The sequence below is a fragment of the Sinohyriopsis cumingii genome, chromosome 15 (genome assembly GCF_028554795.1).
Source record: "Sinohyriopsis cumingii isolate HCF-2022 chromosome 15, ASM2855479v2, whole genome shotgun sequence".
NCBI lineage: Eukaryota > Metazoa > Mollusca > Bivalvia > Unionida > Unionidae > Sinohyriopsis > Sinohyriopsis cumingii.
The window spans coordinates 17,301,003-17,326,362 of NC_142975.1; the positions used below are offsets into that span (position 1 = coordinate 17,301,003).

At 35.3% G+C, this 25,360-nt stretch overlaps 1 protein-coding gene and 1 pseudogene across 4 annotated transcripts in view; both read left to right on the plus strand.

Moving 5' to 3' along the window:
* Positions 1-25,360, plus strand: part of LOC149781344 (GDP-fucose transporter 1 pseudogene) — a 53,198-nt pseudogene that overhangs the window by 5,371 nt on the left and 22,467 nt on the right. Inside the window, exon 2 of one of the 3 annotated variants that reach the window (XR_016414681.1) lies at positions 19,257-19,374. The exons of 1 other annotated variant lie outside the window; for it this stretch is intronic. The product of XR_016414681.1 is annotated as a GDP-fucose transporter 1 pseudogene, transcript variant X2 (transcript). Of the gene's footprint in view, positions 1-1,056; positions 1,114-19,256; positions 19,375-25,360 lie in introns of those variants that run through there. One more of the 3 variants, XR_016414682.1, reaches the window with a different exon arrangement.
* LOC149781345 (uncharacterized) lies at positions 8,935-9,408 on the plus strand. Its single transcript, XM_089934701.1, has one exon. The coding sequence runs from the start codon at positions 8,935-8,937 to the stop codon at positions 9,406-9,408; it is 474 nt and encodes a 157-aa protein (XP_089790827.1).

The window sequence follows — 25,360 nt, forward strand, 5'->3', positions numbered from 1 at the left end:
GAATATACTGAAAGCGGTGTTTTGTTTTGTTTGTTTGGTTTTGGTTTTTTGTTGAAAATTACTGAAAATTGTGTTTCGTGGAAACATGACTGTCAGGGGATTTGGGAGTACAAAATCATATTTTTACCATGACACGCCATGCCTCAGTTTGATTAAAATCAGATCTCAATTTCACGTAGTATAGTGATTTAATTAAAATTTCTGTTTTATGGCAGGTAGGTCAGTATTTTGAAAATACATTTACGCATTTCATCAGCATGATCAAAGTTTCCTCAGGCAAATTAATTAATTTTTTTCAACAAGCTCAACAGGCACCTCACTTGGAATACAGGATGAGCCCAATCCAAAGTTAGAGGGGCCCTGTGCATCGGGCTATCAGAGTTTCTGAGCACTAGGTTCAGCAGTGAGCAACAGGGATGTTTGGCCAACCGGAAACACTTTTTTTGGCCCTAAAATACCTGAAATTACCACACATTTTATACAGAATTGTCCCCACTCCCAATCTTATTCCGTGTCAAAGAAATCTTAGTGGCTCAAGTTAAGGCATTGGACTCCAGGTTAGAAGCATGCAGGTTTGATTCCCACCATAAGATCAGGGTGGATCAGTTACCATTGTGTGTAATTTGCTTGCCTGGGCATGATGTAACCTTTATGTCATGCAGTGCTGTAAAACCCCAAGCCAAACCAAAGCAAGGATTGAAGTCTTTGTTTTAAGCAGTGTAGGAGGAACTCTGTCATAATTGATGTGCTTGAAGAAATTATATATCCAAAAAGACTGTACAGCTGTTCTCAGTCAGTAGATAAAATCTTCTGATATTAGACCTGGAGAATACACATCTATAAATTTGTCAATCAATTTGTCAGTCAAAATTTTGTCAATCAATTTGTCAGTCAAAAATTTGTCAATCAATTTGTCAGTCAAAAATTTGTCCATGTGTGTCTGTTTCATGTAAAAACTGCAAGCTTAACTAGATATGTGGTATGCCTGTATGATATCTAAAAAGGAAAGTGTGACTATACTTTTTATTTGAACACATGAAAACACCAGTAGGTAATTGACTGAGATGGAAGTTCTACATCAGCTGCAGTAACTGATTGAAGCTTGATTATTCTGTAAGTTATCACCATCATGCATGACTGTTTTTCCAGAAATTGCTGTGATTTGCTATGCAAACTCTTCATGCTTTATTGCACACATCATATGTAAGATTTGCTCATTTAGATGACTCACTGTTCTTATCATGAGAGAAATATTGTAACTGCTTGCAGCTTGTTTTTATCTATTCTGTTATCACCATCTGTTTTTTTCTTCTTTCATTTATTGCTTTGATCTGCAGTGGAGACTCTTTTCTGCTTGTATAAAACACTGTTTGGTAGAAAATAGCTGTGCACAGTCTGAATACAACAATCTATGTTCCAACTTAAAATTTCCACTAGTAGCCAAACTTACACCAGGAATGAAAATTTTGTTGTTTTGTACAGCATATATACTGTTATTTTTACAAAGAATGAAAAAGTTCAAGCCTAATTGTGGGAATCTGAATCCATTTCTCCTGGAACCATGTCAGAACATTCTGTATTTGCACTGGGCATGCACATTGTTTGGTTTCCTATTTTTCTGGCTCATCACTAGTATCTCCGTCAAATTTGGTGGGTGGTGGGCATGTGTTCCTAGCTTTTGGGGTGGAATGCTGCCCTTTAAACATGATTGTAAACATTTTGATGGCCCAAAGCAGTGGTCATTCCAAAAATGGTTGATTAAAATTTTGTACCAAAATCTGCCTCCCAGATCTGATTAAAATCAGAATGCTGACATAATAGCTCCAATGCACACATTATGATGTTCTGATGACATTTCGATTTACTAAACTAAGTACCGCTTACACCATCTTGAAAGTGGCAAATTTATGTTTCTTATGATAACTCTTCCTAACATGAAATCCAAGATTTACAGGAGAACCTGGAATTTGAAGTCATCCAAAAATAGATATTTGTGCCTGTTATAAGTTGATCTCCACTCTAATCTGATTTTGCCTACTTCAGCAGAGTTTGTACAACACATCCAAAATCAGAAAAAGTGGACTGGAAAATAAATATTGATACTTTTATGAAAGTTATTGTCTCCCATTCTAGAAACCACAAGTGCATTTTGAAGTGTAAGTCTATTCCAAACATTATTGTTTGGATATTTCAGGCATGGTTGCAGTAACCATGACTGTAGCATGGTTTCAATACAGCCCTTGCTACAAACCAGTCTAGATGATTGTTCTTTTCTTCCATACTGATTAGCAGATTAAATAGTTAAACAAAAACATAATCAGTAGAATCAGTATTCATTCTTTACTCAAATCAGAATGGGTACATGGTACATAAAATAATGTACTAAATTATCATGTTTAAAAATCGTGTACAGAATGATCACAAGAACTTGCTAAAATTTCTCCAAAAATTCAATTTTAATTTTTTAAAATATACTTTACTGTGAGCATTATCCTTTTCATGATTGCAGAACATTTTCACATTGCTACATGTATAGGACTTTTAACTTCAGAGGACGATGGTTCCCTTGCTCAATTTATCATGTGCAGCAAGCGAAGTTTCATTTGGTAATCCAGCTTTTAATATAAAATTAAAGAAAAGAAAACAAAAATTGAATTTAAAGTGCATTTTCCTCACAGTATCCTTCCTGGGCTGGTAGGTCAAAATTGGAATCATTACCCACTGAACCTTCAGTCTTTCCTAATTTAATGTTTGTACGATTTATTCATCAGCATACTGTTCAGGTACCTTTTTTAATTTTCCGTTGTAATTTTTAGAAAAGACATGTTACAGCTTCTACAATTTTCAGACAAATCTGGACTGTCTCAAGACAACTCATAAATGCTTTACAAGTATGTTTATGAGAAGAGCTGGTGTATTTGTATGTGATCTGTGAGAAGAGCTGGTGTATTTGTATGTAATCTGTGAGAAGAGCTGGTGTATTTGTATGTGATCTGTGAGAAGAGCTGGTGTATTTGTGTGTGATCTGTGAGAAGAGCTGGTGTATTTGTATGTGATCTGTGAGAAGAGCTGGTGTATTTGTGTGTGATCTGTGAGAAGAGCTGGTGTATTTGTATGTGATCTGTGAGAAGAGCTGGTGTATTTGTATGTGATCTGTGGCAGAGATGTAGATAAGAACTTAATCAATGGTTAATGAAAGACACTTCACCTGAAAAACTGGTCTAGTCAAACTGAATCAGAGCACAAAAAATTTGATTGGTATTATTTGTGGGTTTTAATGGCACTTTGAACACATTATTGGCTGTATCGTGCTGGGAAGAAATTAGTAAGGACATACCAAGATAGACAAGCCAGGCTGGCATGTGCAGATATCAAACCTGTGATCCATTGTTTACAAGTCTGACGCTGTCCATGTGGTGCTTTACAGTTCGTATTTTCCATAGGGTGTACTTTGGGTTATAGAGTATACAGCTTGGCTTTACTTCAGGTGTGTATGATTGATGGGTGTACTTTGGGTTATAGGGTGTACAGCTTGGCTTTACTTCAGATGTGTATAGAGTTTGTGTGTATGATTGATAGGTGTACTTTGGGTTATAGGGTATACAGCTTGGCTTTGCTTCAGGTGGCGCTATACAGTTTCGCATTTTGCATAGGGTTAGGAATTTAAAGAAAAAGAATGTCCCCGGCTTTCCTCACTGGTTATACTGGCTATTTAAAAAAGACCTTGTATATCTTAGGTATAATGCAAAGAACCTTTAATTCCCTTTATTTTGGTGTATGATTGATGGGTGTACTATGGGTTATAGAGTATACAGCTTGGCCTTACTTCAAATGTGCACCTTTCAAAAAAGTGCTAGCTCTACTTGGTCATTTTCACTTCCTGAACTTCAGAGGTCAGTTGTATAAAAAAGAGCCGATAACTTTTTTTACATTTTATATATTTGGTAATTCATTCATTGCACTTTCAGAAGCTGGTATTGTCTAGTCTGGCAAAATTCATTTTCCCTATTTTAATAGCTGCTATGTATAGTGTACTTTAGACTAATTCAGACTGATTTTTTAACACAAGGGAGCAGTCATTTTAGTTAGCAGTGTGCTTAAATCGTGTAAAATTTCCAAAAGTACAATATCCAAAAGAAATATCATCCACATTACATTAATGTAGCATAGAGATATGCAAACATTCTCTCCACTGTGCATGTTTTAAATGCGAACTACTTCACCTTACATACGTCACTCTCTCAAAAGTACATATTATCTGGTGAGCGCCACCATAAAGAAGATGTAGGTATTATTTTTGTATGATTTAATTATGTTTATATGGCTGAAACATTTAAGTCGCAAGCATCAAAACAATCCTTATGAATTATTCTCCTGCATTTTTCCCCACAGAACAGTATTTATGAGTGTCAGAGTCTCTAACAAGTCCATCCTCCCCCCCCCCATGATAAAAGTGAGCTATTTTAAGAATGCACATTACATTTTGTAAACATAGCAACCAATGTTATGCTGAATGACAGGAACATGAAACTAGCCAGAATTATTTCTGAGATATCAACAATGAATTTTACAATTAGAAAAGGGAGGTAACTCATCAGCTTCATAAAGGTCAAAGGTCAAAGTGTAAAATATTTGCCTATTGTTTAATATGGAAGAAGCGAATTCACTTTCTCTTCATTTATTTTTTTATTTCATTGCAAATAAATGAAAAGAAACATTTTCAACATATATTTCTGTCACTTATTGCAACAGTTTTAAATTTAAGTTGACTCTATTCCTATATTCTAAGTCCTCTAATTTCCCCATAATTAAGGTCACTACTCACACAAACATACCTCATGGCAAATTATGTAAGCAAGAGAAAAATGATCATAATTAGCTTATTTTCATGCTTAAATGCAATATGAATGTACCATTTTATTCAGAACATCATACATAATTATATGAAAATAAAAAAAAATAATTGCAAACATTTTTTTATTTTCTTTGAGGTGGCGCTATACAGTTTCGCATTTTGCATAGGGTTAGGAATTTAAAGAAAAAGAATGTCCCCGGCTTTCCTCACTGGTTATACTGGCTATTTAAAAAAGACCTTGTATATCTTAGGTATAATGCAAAGAACCTTTAATTCCCTTTATTTTGGTGTATGATTGATGGGTGTACTATGGGTTATAGAGTATACAGCTTGGCCTTACTTCAAATGTGCACCTTTCAAAAAAGTGCTAGCTCTACTTGGTCATTTTCACTTCCTGAACTTCAGAGGTCAGTTGTATAAAAAAGAGCCGATAACTTTTTTTACATTTTATATATTTGGTAATTCATTCATTGCACTTTCAGAAGCTGGTATTGTCTAGTCTGGCAAAATTCATTTTCCCTATTTTAATAGCTGCTATGTATAGTGTACTTTAGACTAATTCAGACTGATTTTTTAACACAAGGGAGCAGTCATTTTAGTTAGCAGTGTGCTTAAATCGTGTAAAATTTCCAAAAGTACAATATCCAAAAGAAATATCATCCACATTACATTAATGTAGCATAGAGATATGCAAACATTCTCTCCACTGTGCATGTTTTAAATGCGAACTACTTCACCTTACATACGTCACTCTCTCAAAAGTACATATTATCTGGTGAGCGCCACCTCAGATGTGTATAGAGTTTGTGTGTATGATTGATGGGTGTACTTTGGGTTATAGAGTATACAGCTTGGTTTTAATTCAGATGCATGCCTATTAAAAAACCTGCTAGCTCATATTGGTCATATTCACTTCCTGGATTTCAATGGTAAATTGTATTAAAAAAAGGGCCAATAACTCTTTTTTTAAAACTTGTTATATATTTTATTATTCATTCATTGCACTTGCAGAAGCAGCTAGTATCGTGTCTAGTAAAAGGCTCCTTATGCCTTTACACGCTTGTAAAATTCACAAATGAATTAATGTCCCAATTTTCGGTAAGGGGCAATATTTAGTATGTATGCAGAAATCTGGCAAAACTTGACCCCTCCCCCCTCCCTGTACACATGCATACTTTTTTACCCACCCACCCATGTGTACATACACTTGATGCACCCCCCCCCCAATTCTGTAGAACAACCTATATTTAATCCATGCAGAAATGATCAAGGATTAAAAATTTTAACGTGTTTAATAAAACAGATAGTCCATTGACATTAAATCAGACCTGCCAATTCTTACAGTTTTGCCATAAGTCTTACAAAAATTGCCCATAAAATACTGACTGACAGCATACTAGCAAAAACTACGTGAAAATGATCTTTGTCAAAAAAATCAGGATAGTTGGTTCATCCATGTTTTATTTGGATCTGCGTTTCATCTTAGAATTAGTGAAATTAGTCAGGGAACCAGACTAACTGTACAGCAGCACCCAGACGCTTTAAACTGCACCTATTTGTTCATGTGAAGCGTCTGCATGATCAAACTGTTGATTATAGAATTGTTAAAAATGGCGTCCAGAAAGCGATGCATGTTTAAAACGAAAGGAAAAATAAGCCTCTTGAAAAGTGTTAATAATCAACACAGAAGAGTAAAAAGGAGTATTCAGATTCTTGTAAATAAAAGCTGGAAAGGACACAATTACATTTACTGGACATCGTGTGCCAATTTGAGTATGTCTTGAGGCAGGAAATATGATTTCCTTCATCATGTGAAATGGAAAAGAATTACCAAGAATTACGTCAAGTTGTGAGATGGCAACAAGCCATTGAGCTACATATGGTTTGGAACTAGAGTTTGTGCAACTGTACTGGTGGTAAATAAACAATGTTTATCGTTGATGCATCAAACTTTTAATTACGTTTCCAGCTTTACAATAGCAGTTGTTGATATTTTGTTACACCTTACTGAAAACTGGTCAATCATATGAAAAAAATCAACTGCCTTACTGAGACAGACTCATCATGGTTGACAGGTCTGGTAAATGACTGGTTGCATCAAAAAATAAGATGCGTAACATTTTGTCTAGTGTCCCCTAAGATCCAAATGCTAGGTTACATATTAGTCAAATTATTATCAAGCCCCCCCCATTTCCTATGTGTACGTACATTATCAGTAGAGCCCCCCCCCCCCACATGCAAAGCATATGTATTTGAGTTATAAAAAAAACAACATTCGTACGTACTAAATGGACGGCCCCTAGTTGCTAAAGATAGTCTACTGTAGACTAATTCAGGCATAAGGGAGCAGCCATTTTGGTTAGCTGAGTGCTTATACAGTTTCCACAAGTATAATATCAGAAGAAATTTCAGCCACAGTACATGAAAGTAACATAGAGGTATGCCAACATTCTCTTTGCTGTACATGTTGCAAATGCAGACAACTTCACCTTACAACAGTCACTCTCAGAAGTACATATTTGGACCACATATGTATTATTATTGTATAATTTAATTTTGGTTGTATAGCCGAAACATTTAAGTGAGAAGCATCAAAAAAACAGACCTTCAGAATAATTCTCATTTTTTCCCCCACAGAACAGTATTCATTCATTGCAAAGTCCCGCACAAGCGAAGCCCCCCCCCCCCTTTCTGAAAAGTGATCTCTTTTAAATGTACACTGCATTTTTTCAACATAAGCAACCAAGTTTATGCTGCAAGACAGGAACATGAAACTTAGCACAATTATTTCTGAGATGCCACTAATAAATTTTACAGTTTGAACAGGGATGGAACCAGTCAGGTTCATGGAAGTCAAAGGTCAGAAGGTTATTCTTCCAATACTACTATATGGAAGAAAGTGTATATGCTTTGTCAGCATGTTTTCCTTAATTTCATTACAAATGATTGAAAAGAAACATTTTTAGCATATTTTTCTTTTACTTTTACTTAATAGAACAGTTAAAATTAAGTTGACTTTACTTCTGTGTTCCAAGACTTCTAATTTCCACATTATTAAAGTCATTACACACAATATACTACCTCAAGGCATATAATAAGCAAGTAAGCAAGAACAAAATGAGTATAATTTACTTATTTTCATGCATAACATCCATGTTACTATAGTTTTATTGAAAACATCATACATGATGATATGAAAGTAAGAAAAATATTTCCACAAATTTTCATATTTGTTTTAAGGTTGCACTTTACCTTTTTTTTTTTTTTGAGAGGGTTAAAGTTATAAAGAAAAAGAATTTCCCAGATTTTCCTCACTGGTTATCATGGCTATTTAAAAAAGACTTTGTAATATCTTAGGTATTGTTAAAAGAACTTTAATAATTTAAACTTTTAATAATTTTGATTTAATGGTGTTTGACATGTGGGTGCTTCTGCAATGCACAGACAAATGCGAGAAGACTGTGGCTCCTGCAATTCTCGAGTTAAAAAGACTTTATGCTGTCAAACACCTTCGGTCAGCACAAAGTATCCAGAAGATGGATATGACACAACCCAAGCGGAGACCATCACATATCGACTACATCATGGTGAAGAGGCACCTACAGTCAAGTATAAACATCGCCAAAACTAGAAGCTTTCCTGGAGTGGACATAGGAAGTGACCATGATCTGGTGACGACCTTCACGCTACATCTAAAGAAGGTCAAGAAAGAGAGCCACACAAGAATAAAATTTGATCTCGAGAATTGAGAAATTGAAGGATACCAAAGTAGCAAAAGCCTTTCAGGCATTGATTGATGGGAAATTTGCACCTCTCACTATTCTCAATGCTGACAATACCAACATGGACACGTTGATTACCACCTTCAATACAGCAATGACCGAAACAGCCAGTAATATCCTCGGTAGACATCACCCAGTCAAGAAACCCTGGATCATAGCTTAGGTTCTAAACCTGTGTGACAAGAGGAGGGAACTGAAGAAGAAAAAGAACAATAAAAAAGGGGCAGAGCAGTACAAGGCAGTCAACCGGGAAGTCAAGAAAAGCTTGAGAAAGCAAAAGAGAACTGGATAGAAGAAATGTCCAAAGAGATTGATGGAAATTTGAAAAGGAACAACAGCAGGAAAGCATACCAACTGGTCCATGTTCTAACAAGCACAAAACAATGGCAGGTTACCTCCTTACAGGACAAAGCTGGAAACTGCCTCAAAGAAGAAAAAGATATTCTGAAAAGATGGACAGAGTACTGCACAGAACATTACAACCACCAAGCCACAATAGATCCAGAGGTACTGAACGTCCCTCCTGCAACTAACGACAACCACCCTATCATACGTGAAGAAGCTGCAGTGAGATCACTGAAAAAGTGTAAGTCTGCAGGAGTGGACAACATCCCAGCAGAACTAATCCAAGCTGGGGGAGAAGCAATGATCAGCACCCTCACAAACATCTGCAACAGGATCTGGCAAACAGGAGTATGGCCATTGCTATGGACCCAACCACTGATCATCACCCTCCCCAAGAAAGGCAACATGCAACAGTGTCAAAACTAATGTACAGTCAGTCTTATAAGCCATCCAAGCAAAGTCATGTTAAGGATATTGCTTAACAGACTAAAACCACAGGCTGAAAAGATTATTGCCGATTAGCAGGCAGGGTTCAGAGCAGGGTGCAGCACAACAGAGCAGATCTTCAACCTCAGGATATTGTGTGAGAAGTACATCCAACACCAGCAAGATCTGTACCACGCCTTCGTGGATTTCAAGAAGGCATTTGACAGGGTAGGACATGCAGCTTTGTGGGCGACCATGAGACCATACAGCATCAATGCCAACCTCATCACAGTAACAGAGCACCTCTGTGACAAGGCCACCAGTGCAGTATACTTCAACGGCAGCATAGGGGACTGGTTCAGAATGACAGTCAGAGTCAGACAAGGCTGTCTGCTCTCTCCCACGCTATTCAACATCTTTCTGGAGAGAATCATGGCAGACGTGCTTGATAAGCATACAGAGACAGTCAGCATCGGAGGCAGAACAATCACCAAATTACGCTTTGCTGATGACATTGATGGACTAGCAGGAAATGAACAAGAATTAGCTAGCTTAGTAGAGAGCCTTGACAAAACCTCTGCAGCCTGTGGCATGGAAATTAGTGCAGAGAAGACCAAAATGATGACCAACAACATCAAAGGCATCAGCACTGACAGCAGGGTCCAAGGTACAAAACTAGTAACAGTCCACAGCTTCGAGTATTTGGGGGCAACTGTAACAGATGAAGTATCGAAGCCTGAAATACTCTCCAGGATTGCACAGACAACAGCAGCACTGACAAAACTGAAGCCCATCTGGAAGGACAAGAACATCTCACTCAGCTCATAAGTCAGACTGAGGCACTCATTGGTGATCTCCATATTTCTCTATGCCTGCAAACCATGGACCATAACAGCGGAGAAAATGATACAGGCTACAAACTGCATGTATCCATATCTGTAGGCATTTGATGGACTAGACTTAAAAGTGAGTATACATGGTATATATTGTGTGTGTGTGTGTGTGTGTACAGCTGTCATCATATATGAAGTATAATGCATTTGTTGCTGCCCATAATTGCTGAGTCGGTGATAACACAATATCATAATAGTTTCTGCATATATATATATATATATATATATATATATATATATATATATATATATATATATATATATATATATATGCATTAAAAGGTAAATTGCAAATTTTAGAATGTTGTTTTAAACATGTTAACTTATATTTTTACGCATTTAAATAATTTAGCGGCCAGGTTTCCTTTTATTTTTTATATCCCTTTTTAGTCATGGTAGCAGTTTGTTCCCCATGATATCAGTATATTTACAGGCACTATTTTTAAAAGGTTTTGATTGGACATTTTTGGCACTTAAGTTGGGAAAAATGGAAATATTTTGGCCCAGGGAATGGGATGAATTTTGGCCCAGGGAATGGGATGAATTTTGGCCCCAAAACAGGCATAGAAAAATGCACTATATATCCTCACTGCATCTCTTTTAGTACCACATCCTTGCCAATAAAGGTCACTTTAACCATTATTACAGACTTTACTGCCTGTTAGATTTTGTTTTTGTGTTTAGCTCATAAACAAGTTGGTTTTGGGTACCTGCTATACCTAACTGTTATACTTAGTTTTTGGGCACCCTCTGTACTTATATCTAGAAGCATGAAACATCTTAGCCATCCCTATAAGCAGTTGCAGAATATGAATACCCCTATAGGAAAGATGAGAGATGTTTCCCATTCTGCTAAAAAGCCTGCTAATAGGGGCAGTCCCACTACTCTTCGTGAGGAGTTGCAGGATGAGGATACCACTACTCCACAGTTCCCTCTTATCAGAGAGATAGTGCTTGGAAGTCCTGTTACCTTGCAATAATGGCAGCAGGATGATGATCTAAGAAATAAAAAATATAAAAAATTGTTTACATATTAAACATGAAGTCCCATCATGACTTTGACAACAACCAATAATTTTAAAATTATTTAAAAATAGAACTTGTTTACGAGGTTGCTACACATTTTGAAACATGGTCAGGATTTAGATCAACACCTAGTTTTTATAAACTAACAGTCAAGGTCAAATTATTTTCTGAAAAAAGTATCATCTCTAGTGAATAAATTTACATTACAATATCATGTAATAAAAAATAATTTTAAAAAAAATACTGACAAACAATTGAATTGAAATAAATATAAATTAAATCAGATATAATTAAATCAAATATACAAAACACTTTCCCCCATAAAGAAAAAGAAAGCTTTATACCTAAAGCTTTCTTTTTACCACTGATTAATTATACATGTGGTTAAAAATAACTCATATAAGTTACACAGTGTACATGAAGTGATACATTGTTATACACGGGGAAAGTGTGTCTGCTATTAAATTATCTCTTCCCTTGATGTGCCTAATGTCAAGATTATATTCCTGTAATAACAGACTCTACCTTAATAGTCTTTGATTTTTATTTTTCATCTTGCCGATGAAAGTAAGTGGGTTTTGGTCACTAAATATAATAATTGAAGAAGGAGCTGAACTTAGGTAAACTTCAAAATGTTGTAGTGCCAGTATCAAAGCCAAACATTCCTTCTCGATTGTTGAATAATTTCTAATAGTACACTGGATGATCAATACTATTTTCATCTTCTTGAATCAAAACTGCTCCAAGCCCAACATCACTTGCATCAACAGACAGTTTAAAAGATTGGCTGAAATTTGGGGCTGTAAGAACTGGCATGCTTTTAAGTATGGCTTTCAACTTGTTTTTTTTTCTTTTCTTACTCAATAATATTGTCAGAGGTTCAGCAGTTATAGAAAAATTGGAACAAAATTTTCGATAGTATCCGGCCATACCCAAAAATTGCATCAGTTGCTTTTTATTAACAGGCATGCGAAATTCAGAGGTAGCCTTGACCTTAGCATCTATAGGTTTAACTTGTCCATGTCCCATGATGTGTCCTAGAAAAGTTACCCTAGCGCGGCAGAATTCACTTTTAGATAACCGTCAAGCATGCCATGTGTCTGTGAGTCTATCAAAGAATTTCTGAATTGTTTCTAAATGTTCTTTCCAGGTGTCATTGTAGGTGATGACATCATTGATGTAAGCACCACAACTGTCTAGACCAGAGGTAATCATATTCATGGGACATTGAAATGTTCTTGGCGACACTTTCATCCCAAACAGCATTACTTTGTATTTATAAGTCCATCTGGAGTTATGAATGTCGAAACTTCCTTTGCTCTTTCCATTAGTGAAATTTGCCAAAATCCTTTCAGAAGGTCAAATTTGGTGACATACTTGACATTCCTAATCTTATCAATACAGTCATCGATTCTTGGTAATGGGAATGAATCTGTTTTTGTCACACTATTCACCTTCCTATAATCAGTACACATACAGAAAGGTTTATCTGGTTTTGGAACAAGTATGCATGGTGAACTTCAGTCACTTTTACTGGGCTCTATAAAATCATTCTCCAGAAAATATTGAATTTCTTTTTTTGAAGTGTTCCTGTTTGAAAGGGTTCATCTTGTACGGTTGTTGTTTGACAGGTTTGGAATGTACAATTTCATTGTCATGGAAAATTTTGCTTGTCCTTGTAGGAACATCTGGAAATAAGTGCTCATATTCAAATAATAACTGTTTACGTTTTTTTAAATATCTTACTCTTGCAACTGTGAAAGTTTCTGGTCCAGATCCTTCATAGTTTCTGAATTCTGAAGATTTGTCACTCCAATATCAATAGAATCCGATGATATTCCTTCACTTAAATCTTCACTGAGTGGGACAGGTAAAACTAAATTAATTGCATCTTTAACCTGGCTGTCTCTTACAATATTCTGGTACTCCTATAATTTATTTAGATCCCAGGAGCACTAATATTATAATTTAACTCATTCATTGTCTTCTTAACCTTGTACGGGCCATAATATCTAACCTGAAGAAAAAATTGAAGAATGAGCAAGAGAGAGACAGAACTCCATTATTATCAGACTCAAAAGTTCTCTTTATTATAGTTGCTGAATGCCAAATTCAAGAAGAATAGGCTGGAAAGTTCCAAAACTAAAATTTGACACTTGACCCAATTGGATAGATCTGGAAAGGCCAAATTGAGTAAACAACTTTATCAAAGCCTTTTCTATTGTTTTAGATTTAATATTCCTCAAAAGAATTGCCTCTAGAAACCTTGTTGACGCACACATAATGGTCAACAGGTATTGGTTACCTGACTTGGTCTTAGGTAAGGAACCAACACAATCTACCATAATTCTACTAAATGGTTCGTCAGAGGCAGAAATAGGTTGTAGATGAGCCTTGGGAATTTTCTGATTTGGTTTTCCCACCATTTGACAGGTATGACAAGACCTACAGTATTTACCAACATCACTTTTGATTTTTGGCCAATAGAAGTGAGTTAAGATCTTGTGATAAGTTTTATTGATCTCTAAATGACCAGCCAATGGAGTTTCATGGACCAGACTAAGTATTTCCTGTCTGTAAGGTTAAGGAACTACAGTTTGATAGTTCACTAACCATTCATCATCAGCAGGTACCTCAGGAGGTCTCCATTTTCTCATAAGAATTCCATTTTAATGAAATAACAGACAGGAACTTCAGTAGCTTCAGTAATGGCCTTCTGAAACAAACAGGAGATCTCAGGATCTTTTCCCTGTTCAATGACAAGTGATTGTTGCTTATCACCATGATTATAATAAATAGAATGAGTTGTTAAAAGAGGATTGCATTGATGAATACCTTCTGAATGATCCAAACAAGGAGTGAAAGTGACTTCATCATAAGCCTGACCAATACATGTGTCAGTTAAGGGAATACTTTCCTTATCAACATCATTCTCAAGAGCTTTCTTTGCCATAGCTCTGGTAACTGCACAGGCTGTAAATACATCAGGGAATTCTTTTTCAATTGGGTCAACTTTTTGATCCAAGCAAGGCTTGTCAATTACAAGTGGATTAACCACAGCCTTGTTTCCAGCTAGGTCGTTGTCTAGTAATAAATGAATACCCTCAGTGGGTAAAACAGAGACTGTTCTGACTGTCACGGATCCTGAGACTAAGTCTGATGACAAATTTGCACAATGGAGAGAAACATTAACAAAGCTACACTCTATTTCCTGAATAAGAACACTCTCATTAGAAGAAGACTTCTCAGAAAAAGGCTAAGTACCTGACAATAAAAATCTCCTGTGTCCCTTAAAATTTTAATAGGGATAGTATTGGCTGAATCACCCAAAACTGATATAGAACTCTTCGATATGAATGGTTCATAATTCTCCATAATCAGATCAGACTGGGGTTTATTAGACCTGACAAGTGTATTGCTTTTAATACATGACCGTGACCATGACCTCTTAGAAATAAGAGCATTTGGAATAGGTCTGTGTTGATTCTGATGCCTATTTTTTAATTTGTAGCAATCAGAAATAACATGTCCTTTTCTCTTGCAATAGGTACACGTAGGAAGAGAAAAGGATCTTGAATCAAGCTTCTCTGAAGTTTGATTTTTTAGAAGTTATGCCAGTTTGAGTTTTAGAAGGGCTCATATTAGGCTGAAATACTTTTCTGCCAGAAGACTGTTGAGTAGAAGTCTTATTTACAAAAGGAACTTCATGAGTTAAAGAATACTCATCAGCAGCATGAGCAGCATTTTCGAAGGTTTTAATCTGATGCTGGTCAAGATAAGACTTAATGTCACTATGGACACAGTTTTTGAAATCTTCATGTACAGTAATGCATATGCCAAGTTGTTTGAGACTTTAATAATCTCGTTCAACTTTCTTGGCTAAACACCATCTATTAAATAACTGCTCTTTTTCTCTAGTAAATTCGACATGAGTTTGTCCAGCTTCTTTTCTATAGTTTCTGAATTTTTGCCAATAAGCTTCAGGGACTAACTCATAACCCCTTAGGATGCATTCTTTAACCACATCATAGTTACCACTTTGGTGAACTAACAGTGAATTGTAGATATCACTAGCCTTACCAGTGAGTACACATTGTAATAATCTTAGACTTTTTGGTCTCAGATCTAAGGCAAATGCTGCCTTGACCATGTCAGACTTTCAGCAACTTTTTCAAAACGAGTAAAGTACTTATCTATTTCTTTTTCTCTGAAAGATGGCACTAATCTAATATTCTTTGCAAGGTCAAAACTTAAATTTGAATTTGAAGTATGAATGTACTTTTCACTTGCCAGTTCCATTTCTTTCATTCTACATTGATATTCCGTCTCTCTTTCTTACGCTTCTAAATGCATTTGTTCTTTTTGTAACTGCATTTGTTTTTCTTTCTCCCTTTCTTCAGTATCTAACTGCATTTGCATCTGTTTTTCCTTCTCTTTTTATTGTCTCTTTCTCTCTCTCCTCTTTCTCATATTGCAACTTTATTTGTTCTTTTTGTAACTGCAATTTTATTTGTTCTTGTTCTTTTTCAAATTGCAACTGCATTTGCATTTGTTTTTCTTCTTTATCTTTCTGAAGCTCCAGCTTCCTCAACTCCAATTCCGTTTTGTATTTTAATTCTAATTCCTTCATTCTTGTGTTAGAGTCTGATACAGACTTATGGATCGAAACCAAAGTACTTTTTTCCAAAACATTCTTTTCTACCAAATACTGAACCAAAATATTTCTTATTTCCTGTTTTGTTAAGGAAATCTTTACCTCAGAAAGAGGGGCCGCAAGTGGCCGAGTGGTCTAAAGTGCTTTTTGTTACGAATCACTGCCATCTCACCTCTGTCTGAATGGGTTTGAGTCTCGGATTCGACCATTGTGGGTATGTGAGAAAGCTTGCCAGTAGCTTCTCAAGGGTCAGTGGTTCTTTCTGGGGATTTTCCCGGTTCTTCCTCCACCATTAATACTGGCCGCCATGTATAGCCTATCGAGTGCTGAAAAATGGCGTTAAACCATACAACAACAACAACCAAAGCCTCTTCTTCAGTTTGAATGATAGGTTCCTTATAACAAAAGAAGTTATTGTATTTTTTTGTTTTAATGGTGTATGAAAACTTGGGGATATGAACTGGGTATGTTATTATTTATTATTTACAATCTGGAAATAATGGTAATAGCATGTCCATTATCTACTAAATTGGTCAACTGCAACACAAAACACATTTGAATTAGTACTTTTATATATCACATTAAAGTAGGCTGAAGGTTTTATTAGGGAAGTAAGACCTGTTCTTACTGGTGAAGGTGCAATCAACCTTGTCCAAAGCATGTAAGAGGGTGTATATGCTTGTGATCTGACACTTGTAGCAGGGATTACCCGAAGTGTTCCAGTAGTCAACCAAATAAGGCCACCCTGTCAGTCTGAGGGAAAAGAAATGAGGTTGTAAACTTGGATTTTCATACAGATTAACATTGTGAGATGTTTGTAGTTGGCATGTAACATCTTGTTCCAACAATTTTCTGAGAAGAGACTGGCCCTGTTAGATCTGTCCTTTGTACATTTTTTCAGTACACTGTATACACTTGCATACAGGTGTGATCCCACTATAGTTAACATATACCCTGATATGCCATCAAATAATGAATTGGCAGGTCAGAGTCAGTGCTTCTTTTTTCTTTCTGATTGGTTCCATTAGACTCAAATCTTCATTGGAAGGAGATAAATAAATACCGGTATGGAACTTTTATAATTGGTTATTTTGTATTGGCACATGTTTGTGATATTTTATTGTTTCACATCATTTGTGTGACTTTTAGTCATTATTTTCTCAAATAGTTAATGTTATATGTTTTATTACTTAATGTTATATGTTTTATTACTTAATGTTATATTTTTTATTACTTAATGTTATGTTTTATTACTTAATGTTATGTTTTATTACTTAATGTTATGTTTTATTACTTAATGTTATATGTTTTATTACTTAATGTTATATGTTTTATTACTTAATTTTATATGTTTTATATAGGTTTTCTGAACATCTGCATTAAGGAGAGTCACACAAACATAAATAGAAAAAAGAAAACTGACAGACAGGTTATGATAGTGTTTGTATATTGTGAATTCATAATCTCCCACCTCTTTAGAATTTGTTGTATCTCCGCTAATGTATATTGTAAATCTTAGTGTCATCTAGGTGTCTGGCCAGCACTTGTTATCAGAGTTAGTTCTGGATTGCAGTGAAACTCTGGAAATATTTTTTGTGATCACCAGAAGGTGCCCAGATTGACAAATCACTATGCTTCAGCAGTTTGGTTGGAGTTATTGCTGTTTTTTGTCTTGTGGTGGTGTGTCATATACAATATCATTAGTTACAGTATTGTTGCAGTTTTTGAAGGATTGCCATGGAACTCTGTAAATATTATGGTCATGACCTGAAGATATTAACCAATCACTTTGCTTGAACAATTTTTTTAGTCGTTGCCATTTTTTTTATTTAACAGTAGTGCAAAGATATGCGTATCAACAAATCATTGTTTATATAATTATTGCCTTCTTTGACTAACAGAAGTGTATGAATTGATTTTGTTAGTGGATTTGGTATTGCCATTTATTAGCCAATTGTAGCAAGAAATTTGGTAAATATTATGGTCATAACCTGAACATCTGTATATCAGTAAATTTGCTCCATGGTTTTTGTGTTATTACCCTTTTTAAATCTCATTAGTATTTATACAGTTTGTCTTGCAGTTTACAGTGAAATTGAGTACTATCATTATCAGGTATGCATGTTGACAGTTTACTGTGAAATTGAGTACTATCATCATCAGGTATGCATGTTGACATTTTACAGTGAAATTGAGTACTATCATCATCAGGTATACATGTTGACAGGTCATTGTACTCTGCTCTCTTTACACAAGTTGTGTGCTTTTTTTCTTGCTATAAATTAATCTTCATCATGTAGGGGTGGGAGGTGGGGAAGGTGATTTAGTTATACTTACATCTGCAAATTGTTCACCATTTATCAAGTTCTTTTAATGGATGTCATTTTTTGTGTTTATGGTTAAAATGGCATTTTCATTTATATGTAAATTGATTCATCAGGGAAGGAACATCCACAAAATTGGTACCCCATAAAAATGGTATATCATAGTATACAGTTAAACCTGTCTGAATTGGTCATTCTAGCTAAGTCTGATTCAACTTGATACTGACATGACCTTAGCCAAGTCTGATTCAACTTGATATTGACATGACATTAGCCAAGTCTGATTCAACTTGATATTGACAAGAGCTTAGCCAAGTCTGATTTAACGTGATATTGACAAGAGCTTAGCCAAGTCTGATTTAATGTGATATTGACAAGAGCTTAGCCAAGTCTGATTTAACGTGATATTGACAAGAGCTTAGCCAAGTCTGATTCAACTTGATATTGACAAGAGCTTAGCCAAGTCTGATTTAACTTGATACTGACATGACAGCAAAGTCTGATTCAACTTGATATTGACAAGAGCTTAGCCAAGTCTGATTTAACTTGATACTGACATGACAGCAAAGTCTGATTCAACTTGATATTGACATGACCTTAGCCAAGTCTGATTCAACTTGATATTGACAAGAGCTTAGCCAAGTCTGATTTAACGTGATATTGACATGACCTTAGCCAAGTCTGATTCAACTTGATATTGACAAGAGCTTAGCCAAGTCTGATTTAACGTGATATTGACATGACCTTAGCCAAGTCTGATTCAACTTGATATTGACAAGAGCTTAGCCAAGTCTGATTCAACTTGACACTGACAAGACCTTAGCTAAGTATGATTCAACTTGATACTGACATGTTTTTGCGTAAAACCACTGCTAATTATTGCTGCCTTTCAATCAAATTTGGTATGCTGTTTTATAATACATGAAATGATTTCTGTGTTTGCCATTACAGGTCTCAACACATTAACCCCAGGCGATGAGTTAACATGGCAGGAGGTAGTAGCTTACTGCCAAGCTCTGTAGCGTCATGGTCATGCATGATACATTCAAGTGGGTGGTATTATAGAAAGGTAGACAGATGTAGCTCTACAATCATACCAAATAATCTGGAATTTGTAGTTGCACTCCAACATAGAGAGGAAAAACCCTCAATTTTTGGACCCGATTTTTTTCTACCCAAAATTCGCTCGTGGTTGGAATCTGATTTTGTGTCCGGATCTTAGACTTTTTGGTCTCAGATCTAAGGCAAACCGGTATGAACTGCAAACAGACAGATAAAACTTTGCAAAAAGTAGGATAAGATGGGCATTTGGAATAAAGGGTGGTCTTGATACAAAAATAATGGGTCCGTTTATCACAAAAAAAAGAAGGAAAAAAAGAACTCCAACTTTACCCTTCTGCTCATGCGCGAGCCAAATAGCCAATGAAAAACAATGTTTCTAACACAACTAGGCAGTATCTTATTGGAAGATCACCTGGAAGTTGGTGTTTTCGGATGTATTCAGAAATAGCTTTCAAAATGTGTTTCCTACTCAAATTTCAGGCGAAAACAACAAAAACCTCTAGGAGTTAATGTGTTAAACCCGCTAATTATCAGAACCACCCACTTTCATTTCTTGATGATACCTCCTGGCATTTTATTATGAGTGGTCTTAAGTGTTCCTCATCAGAGATAATAGCTCCTTGTTTTTGGACCCATTCACTTTAATTTTTTCACAGTGATTCTATTTATTATTGTTGGATTGTAAATAAAAATTCAGCTATGCAGGTTGATATTGATGAGTTGAGTTGAATTGTCATTATTCTTACTTATTTATGAGAATTACAGATTGAGATTGTCAGACTTAGCCACTTTTGTCTCTGGATAATAATTTCGGATTTCTTAATTTAATAGGTTGCATTATATTGATGAGACTTCTGCAGGTTGATTGTCCACTTTGTTGAGTTGCATGTTCAGCATCCAGTCCAATACTTTCTTAGCAGAGTTATGGTCTTGATTCTTACTCACATGCATTCATTTCTGTACAGTTACTTTCTTAATTCCTATCACATTTACTCCTAATTTATATAACATTTACTCCCCTAATTCCTATCAAACTGACTCCCCTAATTCCTAGCACATTTACCTGACTAATTCCACTCAAACTGACTCCCCTAATTCTGATCACATTTACTCCCTTAATTTCTAGTACATTTACTCCCCTAATTCCTGTATCATTGACTCCCGTAATTCCTAGCACATTTACTCCCATAATTCCTAGCACATTTACTTCATAATTCCTGTCACATTTCAATCAATTTGTTATACAGCTTTGTGTTGATGACACCTTGGCAGAGTTTATTTCTTCAGTGTTTGATTTACATCATCAGTTAGTGTAATTATGGTCTAAGATTCCTCAACCCACTCACTTTGTTTCCACAGACTAATCCACTAATTATTGATTTCAAGAAAATATGTATGCAGCTTTATATTGATATAAAGTGGAATTTGATATTAGTTTTCTACATCATCATTTAGTGAATTATGGCAGACAGACTGTATGATACTGTGTGTTGCATGAGTGCAGTTGTGACATTGATAGTTTGCTTTAATCAGAGAAATAAAATGCAGGTACATGTCCATAAAGAGATGGTTAATTTAAGAGCTCTTTCAAATATCACTGTAACATAATAATGCATTTCTTTAAATATTGGTGACAGTGTTCTACAGGATATTTGCATCTTTAAAGTAAATGTAAATTATAAAGACATGTGCTTTTGATTTTAAATTCTTTTTTTCCTGACTGAACTCACAGACATCTTGAGGAGACTTATAATCAATCTAGTTTAATCAGCTGAGTCATAATTTCTGCCCCTTTAATCTAAGTGAGATATAAAAAAAATGAATGAAAGAAAACGTTCAATTTTCATCCTAGTCAGGATGCTCTCACTAGTCAGAGACCATTGTATACACAGACTTATCCATCAATTTTCATCCAAGTCAGGATGCTCTCACTAGTCAGAGACCATTGTATACACAGACTGTTATCCATCAATTTTCATCCTACACAGGCTGTTATCCATCAGTTTTCATCCTAGTCAGGATGCTCTCACTAGTCAGAGACCATTGTATACACAGACTGTTATGATTTTATCCATCATTTTCATCCTGGTCAGGATGCTCTCACTAGTCAGAGACCATTATATACACAGACTGTTGTCTATCAATTTTCATCCTACACAGACTTATCCATCAATTTTCATCCAAGTAGGATGCTCGCACCAATCATAGACCATTGTGTACAGGGATGGTTGTCCTTCAGTTTTCATCCCGGTCATGGTGTTCTTGCTTGTCAGAAACCATTGCATACACAGACTTATCCCTCAGTTTTCATCTCAGTCATGATGTTCTCATTATTCTGAAACCATTATGTACACAGACTGCTATCCTTCCATTTTCTGGTTGGTCCTAAATGAAAATAGTAAATCCAGTATGGCTCCAACAGTGGCCTTCTTTAAAATCAAGTTATCACTACTCCTCCTGAATGGATGGTCATGTCAACATCGGGTTTTCACTAAAGGACTACTTATGATGTCTAGTTGGTGCTAAATGAAAATAGTGCTGTTCTGATGTCTAATTTGGCCACCTCAACAGTCATCTTGAAAATCTTGATGTTTCTACTCCATCTGAACAAATAGTCTTGATGATATCTGGTTTTCACCAGAAGACTTATGATATCTAGTTGGTTCTAAATCAGAATGGTGCTGCTTTATACATCCATTTTGATTGTCACTGCTGCCATCTTGAGAATTTTGTTATTGCTACTCTTCCTGAATGGACAGTATCTCAACATGTTCTTTTTTGTGTAAAAGACTTTTTATAATGTCTAGTTTATCCTAGATGAAAATGGTACCAATCTGACCTCCAATATGGCTGCCAAAATGGCCATCTGGAAACTTTTATTGCTACTTCTCCTAGATGGATGGCCACCTTTATCAGAAGACTTATTATGTCTGGTTGGCCTTATTCCCCATTAGACTTCTTATGATGATAATCTTGAATGATACATTCAGTAAGGCTAACACAGCAGCTGTTGCTACTCCCTCAGAATGGATGGTCAATATATTGATATGCATTTTTCATCAAAAGACTTCTAATGATGTCTACTTGGTCCTGAATGAAAATGCTGCCAATCTGACATCCAGTATGTTCACCACAGCAGCTAATTTGAAAATCTTCTTGCTGAAGATTATAATCAATGGTTTCTACACTTGGCAGTTAAAAGGAAGATATGGTCTTTTCTTGAATTCCTGGAATTTATTTTCTCCCAGTAGTACATCAGTCCTTTTGAGGGACTCTTGTTTGGAGATATTTTCTACCAGGATATTTTTATGAAAAATGTCATTTTCGCATAGTTGGAAACATTTCTCTGTGTCCCCAAATTCAAGAATTAACTCTTCCCAAGGTATCTTACAGAACCTTTATGTGTCTGTTACCAGAGAGGGATTGTACTACTGATTAAGTTCCCATAGAACTTAACATTAATATATTAAAAATAAAAAATAGTTTATAAATTAGATTGACATACAAACCACACCAGTAGACTGGTTCTCTGGCCATAAAATAATTATTGGTAAATACTATGGATGTCAACCAATAAGACAACTTGTCTTAAATGGTTTATCATTGATCTCATACAAATAATGAAAATGGTAAAGGTGTTAAATAAAATACTCCAAAAAAGAAATTTTTTGTTTAAAAATCAGTTGATGAATATCAGAGTTGAATGCTTGGTTTCTTTTGTTGACATTTACTACCAATATACAGTTATTTTTATTGTCAACTAAATATTGAAATGTACAAGTGCCACATCAAGTTAACATTGTGAAATTAAGGTACAAATACTAACTACATCAAGTCTTCATTGTGAAAGTAAGGTACAATTACTAAATCAAGTCTTCGTTGTGAAAGTAAGGTACAATTACTACATCAAGTCACTATTGTGAAAGTAAGGTACAATTACTAAATCAAGTGGGGCCCCGAGTGGCCGAGTGGTCTAAAGCACTCACTCTTCCGGATCACTGCCATCTCACCGCTGTCTGCGTGGGTTCGAGTCCAAGGCTCAGCTAACGTGGGTACGTGGGAAAGCCTACCAGTAGCTTCTCGTGGGTCAGTGGTTCTTCCCTGGGTTTTCCAGGGTTCTTCCTCCACCAGTTATACTGGCCGCCATGTATAGCCTATCTTGTGCTGAAAAATGGCGTTAAACCCTAGAACAACAACAACAACAACAACTAAATCAAGTGTTCATTGTGAAAGTAAGGTACAATTACTACATCAAGTCACTATTGCCAAAGTAAGGTACAATTACTACATCAAGTCACAATTGTGAAAGTAAGGTACAATTACTAAATCAAGTCTTCATTGTGAAAGTAAGGTGCAATTACTACATCAAGTCACTATTGCGAAAGTAAGGTACAATTACTAAATCAAGTCTTCATTGTGAAAGTAAGGTGCAATTACTACATCAAGTCACTATTGTGAAAGTAAGGTACAATTACTAAATCAAGTCTTCATTGTGAAAGTAAGGTACAATTACTACATCAAGTCACTATTGTGAAAGTAAGGTACAATTACTACATCAAATCTTCATTGTGATAGTAACGTACAATTACTACATCAAGTCTTCATTGTGAAAGTAAGGCACAGTTACTAAATCAAGTCTTCATTGTGAAAGTAAGGTACAATTACCACATCAAGTCTTCATTATAAATAGAAGGTATAATTACCGTTAAAGCAAGTAGCTAAGACATGGCATTTCACCCAAAAGTTTCTCACCCAGTTCAGATTTGACTTGGTCTGAATTTCTGTGCAAATAATTTTTTCGTGAAGTTCATCATCTTGGACCTATACATTTTTCATGTTTTGTTGAACAGTTGACTATAAATACATTGATTACATTAGTTTTACATCAAGTGGAAGAGGTTACAGACACTTCAGGGTGCATATAACATATACATAAATTAAAGAAAAAGTTAGAACTTGTATTATTTATGTAAAATAACAGATGTAGAACTTAAATAAATAAATATCAATTGATTAACTAAGTACATAGAAAAGGGTTGTGGACACTTGATGTACACTCATTTGTTAAGTACAATAAAAATTTATTTCATTGGAGCAATGTATCTGAAGTTTCTGCTTCACTTCTTTGTTAAGTGGCTTATATTGACTGGAAAAAGTGAATAATACAGATACAACTCTTTTACCGAAAGCATTTCTCTTGACCAATTCTGCTTAAATTCAAAAATAAACCATATTCTGACAAACTTGCATGAAATTTTCAGCTGAACATTATATGCTTGTGCAAAAATTAATAATGAACTCCAACTTATAGTTTTTAAACATGGTTAATGGGAGTTTTGTAGAATTATGCAGGGCTATTAATGGTACTGTCTGAAGGTTATGGACACTACATATGAATCATATATCTCAATATATGCTAAAATTTATATGTTATAAGTGTCCAGTGCAGTGGACTTGTGGTCAGCAAGGAAACTCACTACCTGGATGAAACAAAGAAATTATTTTCTTAATATTTTCTAGAGTGCATGAATTTACTAGAAATACACCATTTGAAATAAACCTGTCCATGCAATTTCACTTGTTCTGCCTAAACATTATTCAGTTCTGTGACATTCAACTTTAAATGCCCTCTTTCATTGACAAGTTCTGGTTGTTTTTATGTTGAAACAAGATGCTTTATTGCTTCACCTGAAATATCTTCTTGATCAAATTCTGGCCAGACAAAAATGTTTCCTGCTTTTTTCATGTAGCACAGTTGAAATTCAGTCACCAACACTGAGCATTTCTGCCTCAAAAATAATATAGGCTGGACTTTGCTTAGATGACTTCAGACATACTATTACAAACACTCCTGGTTTCTGTTTAGATTTATCATCATTTTTAGGCGATGTTGAGTATCACTAAACTTGTTTTTATAATGCATATTAATTTAATAGGTATGTATTATAAAATATACATTGATTAAAACTGAACAATACAATGATGATTGTTAA

Bases quoted from the DNA above. Each gene is read 5' to 3' on its own strand.
- LOC149781345 (XM_089934701.1), top strand. From the start codon at position 8,935: ATGTCCAAAGAGATTGATGGAAATTTGAAAAGGAACAACAGCAGGAAA.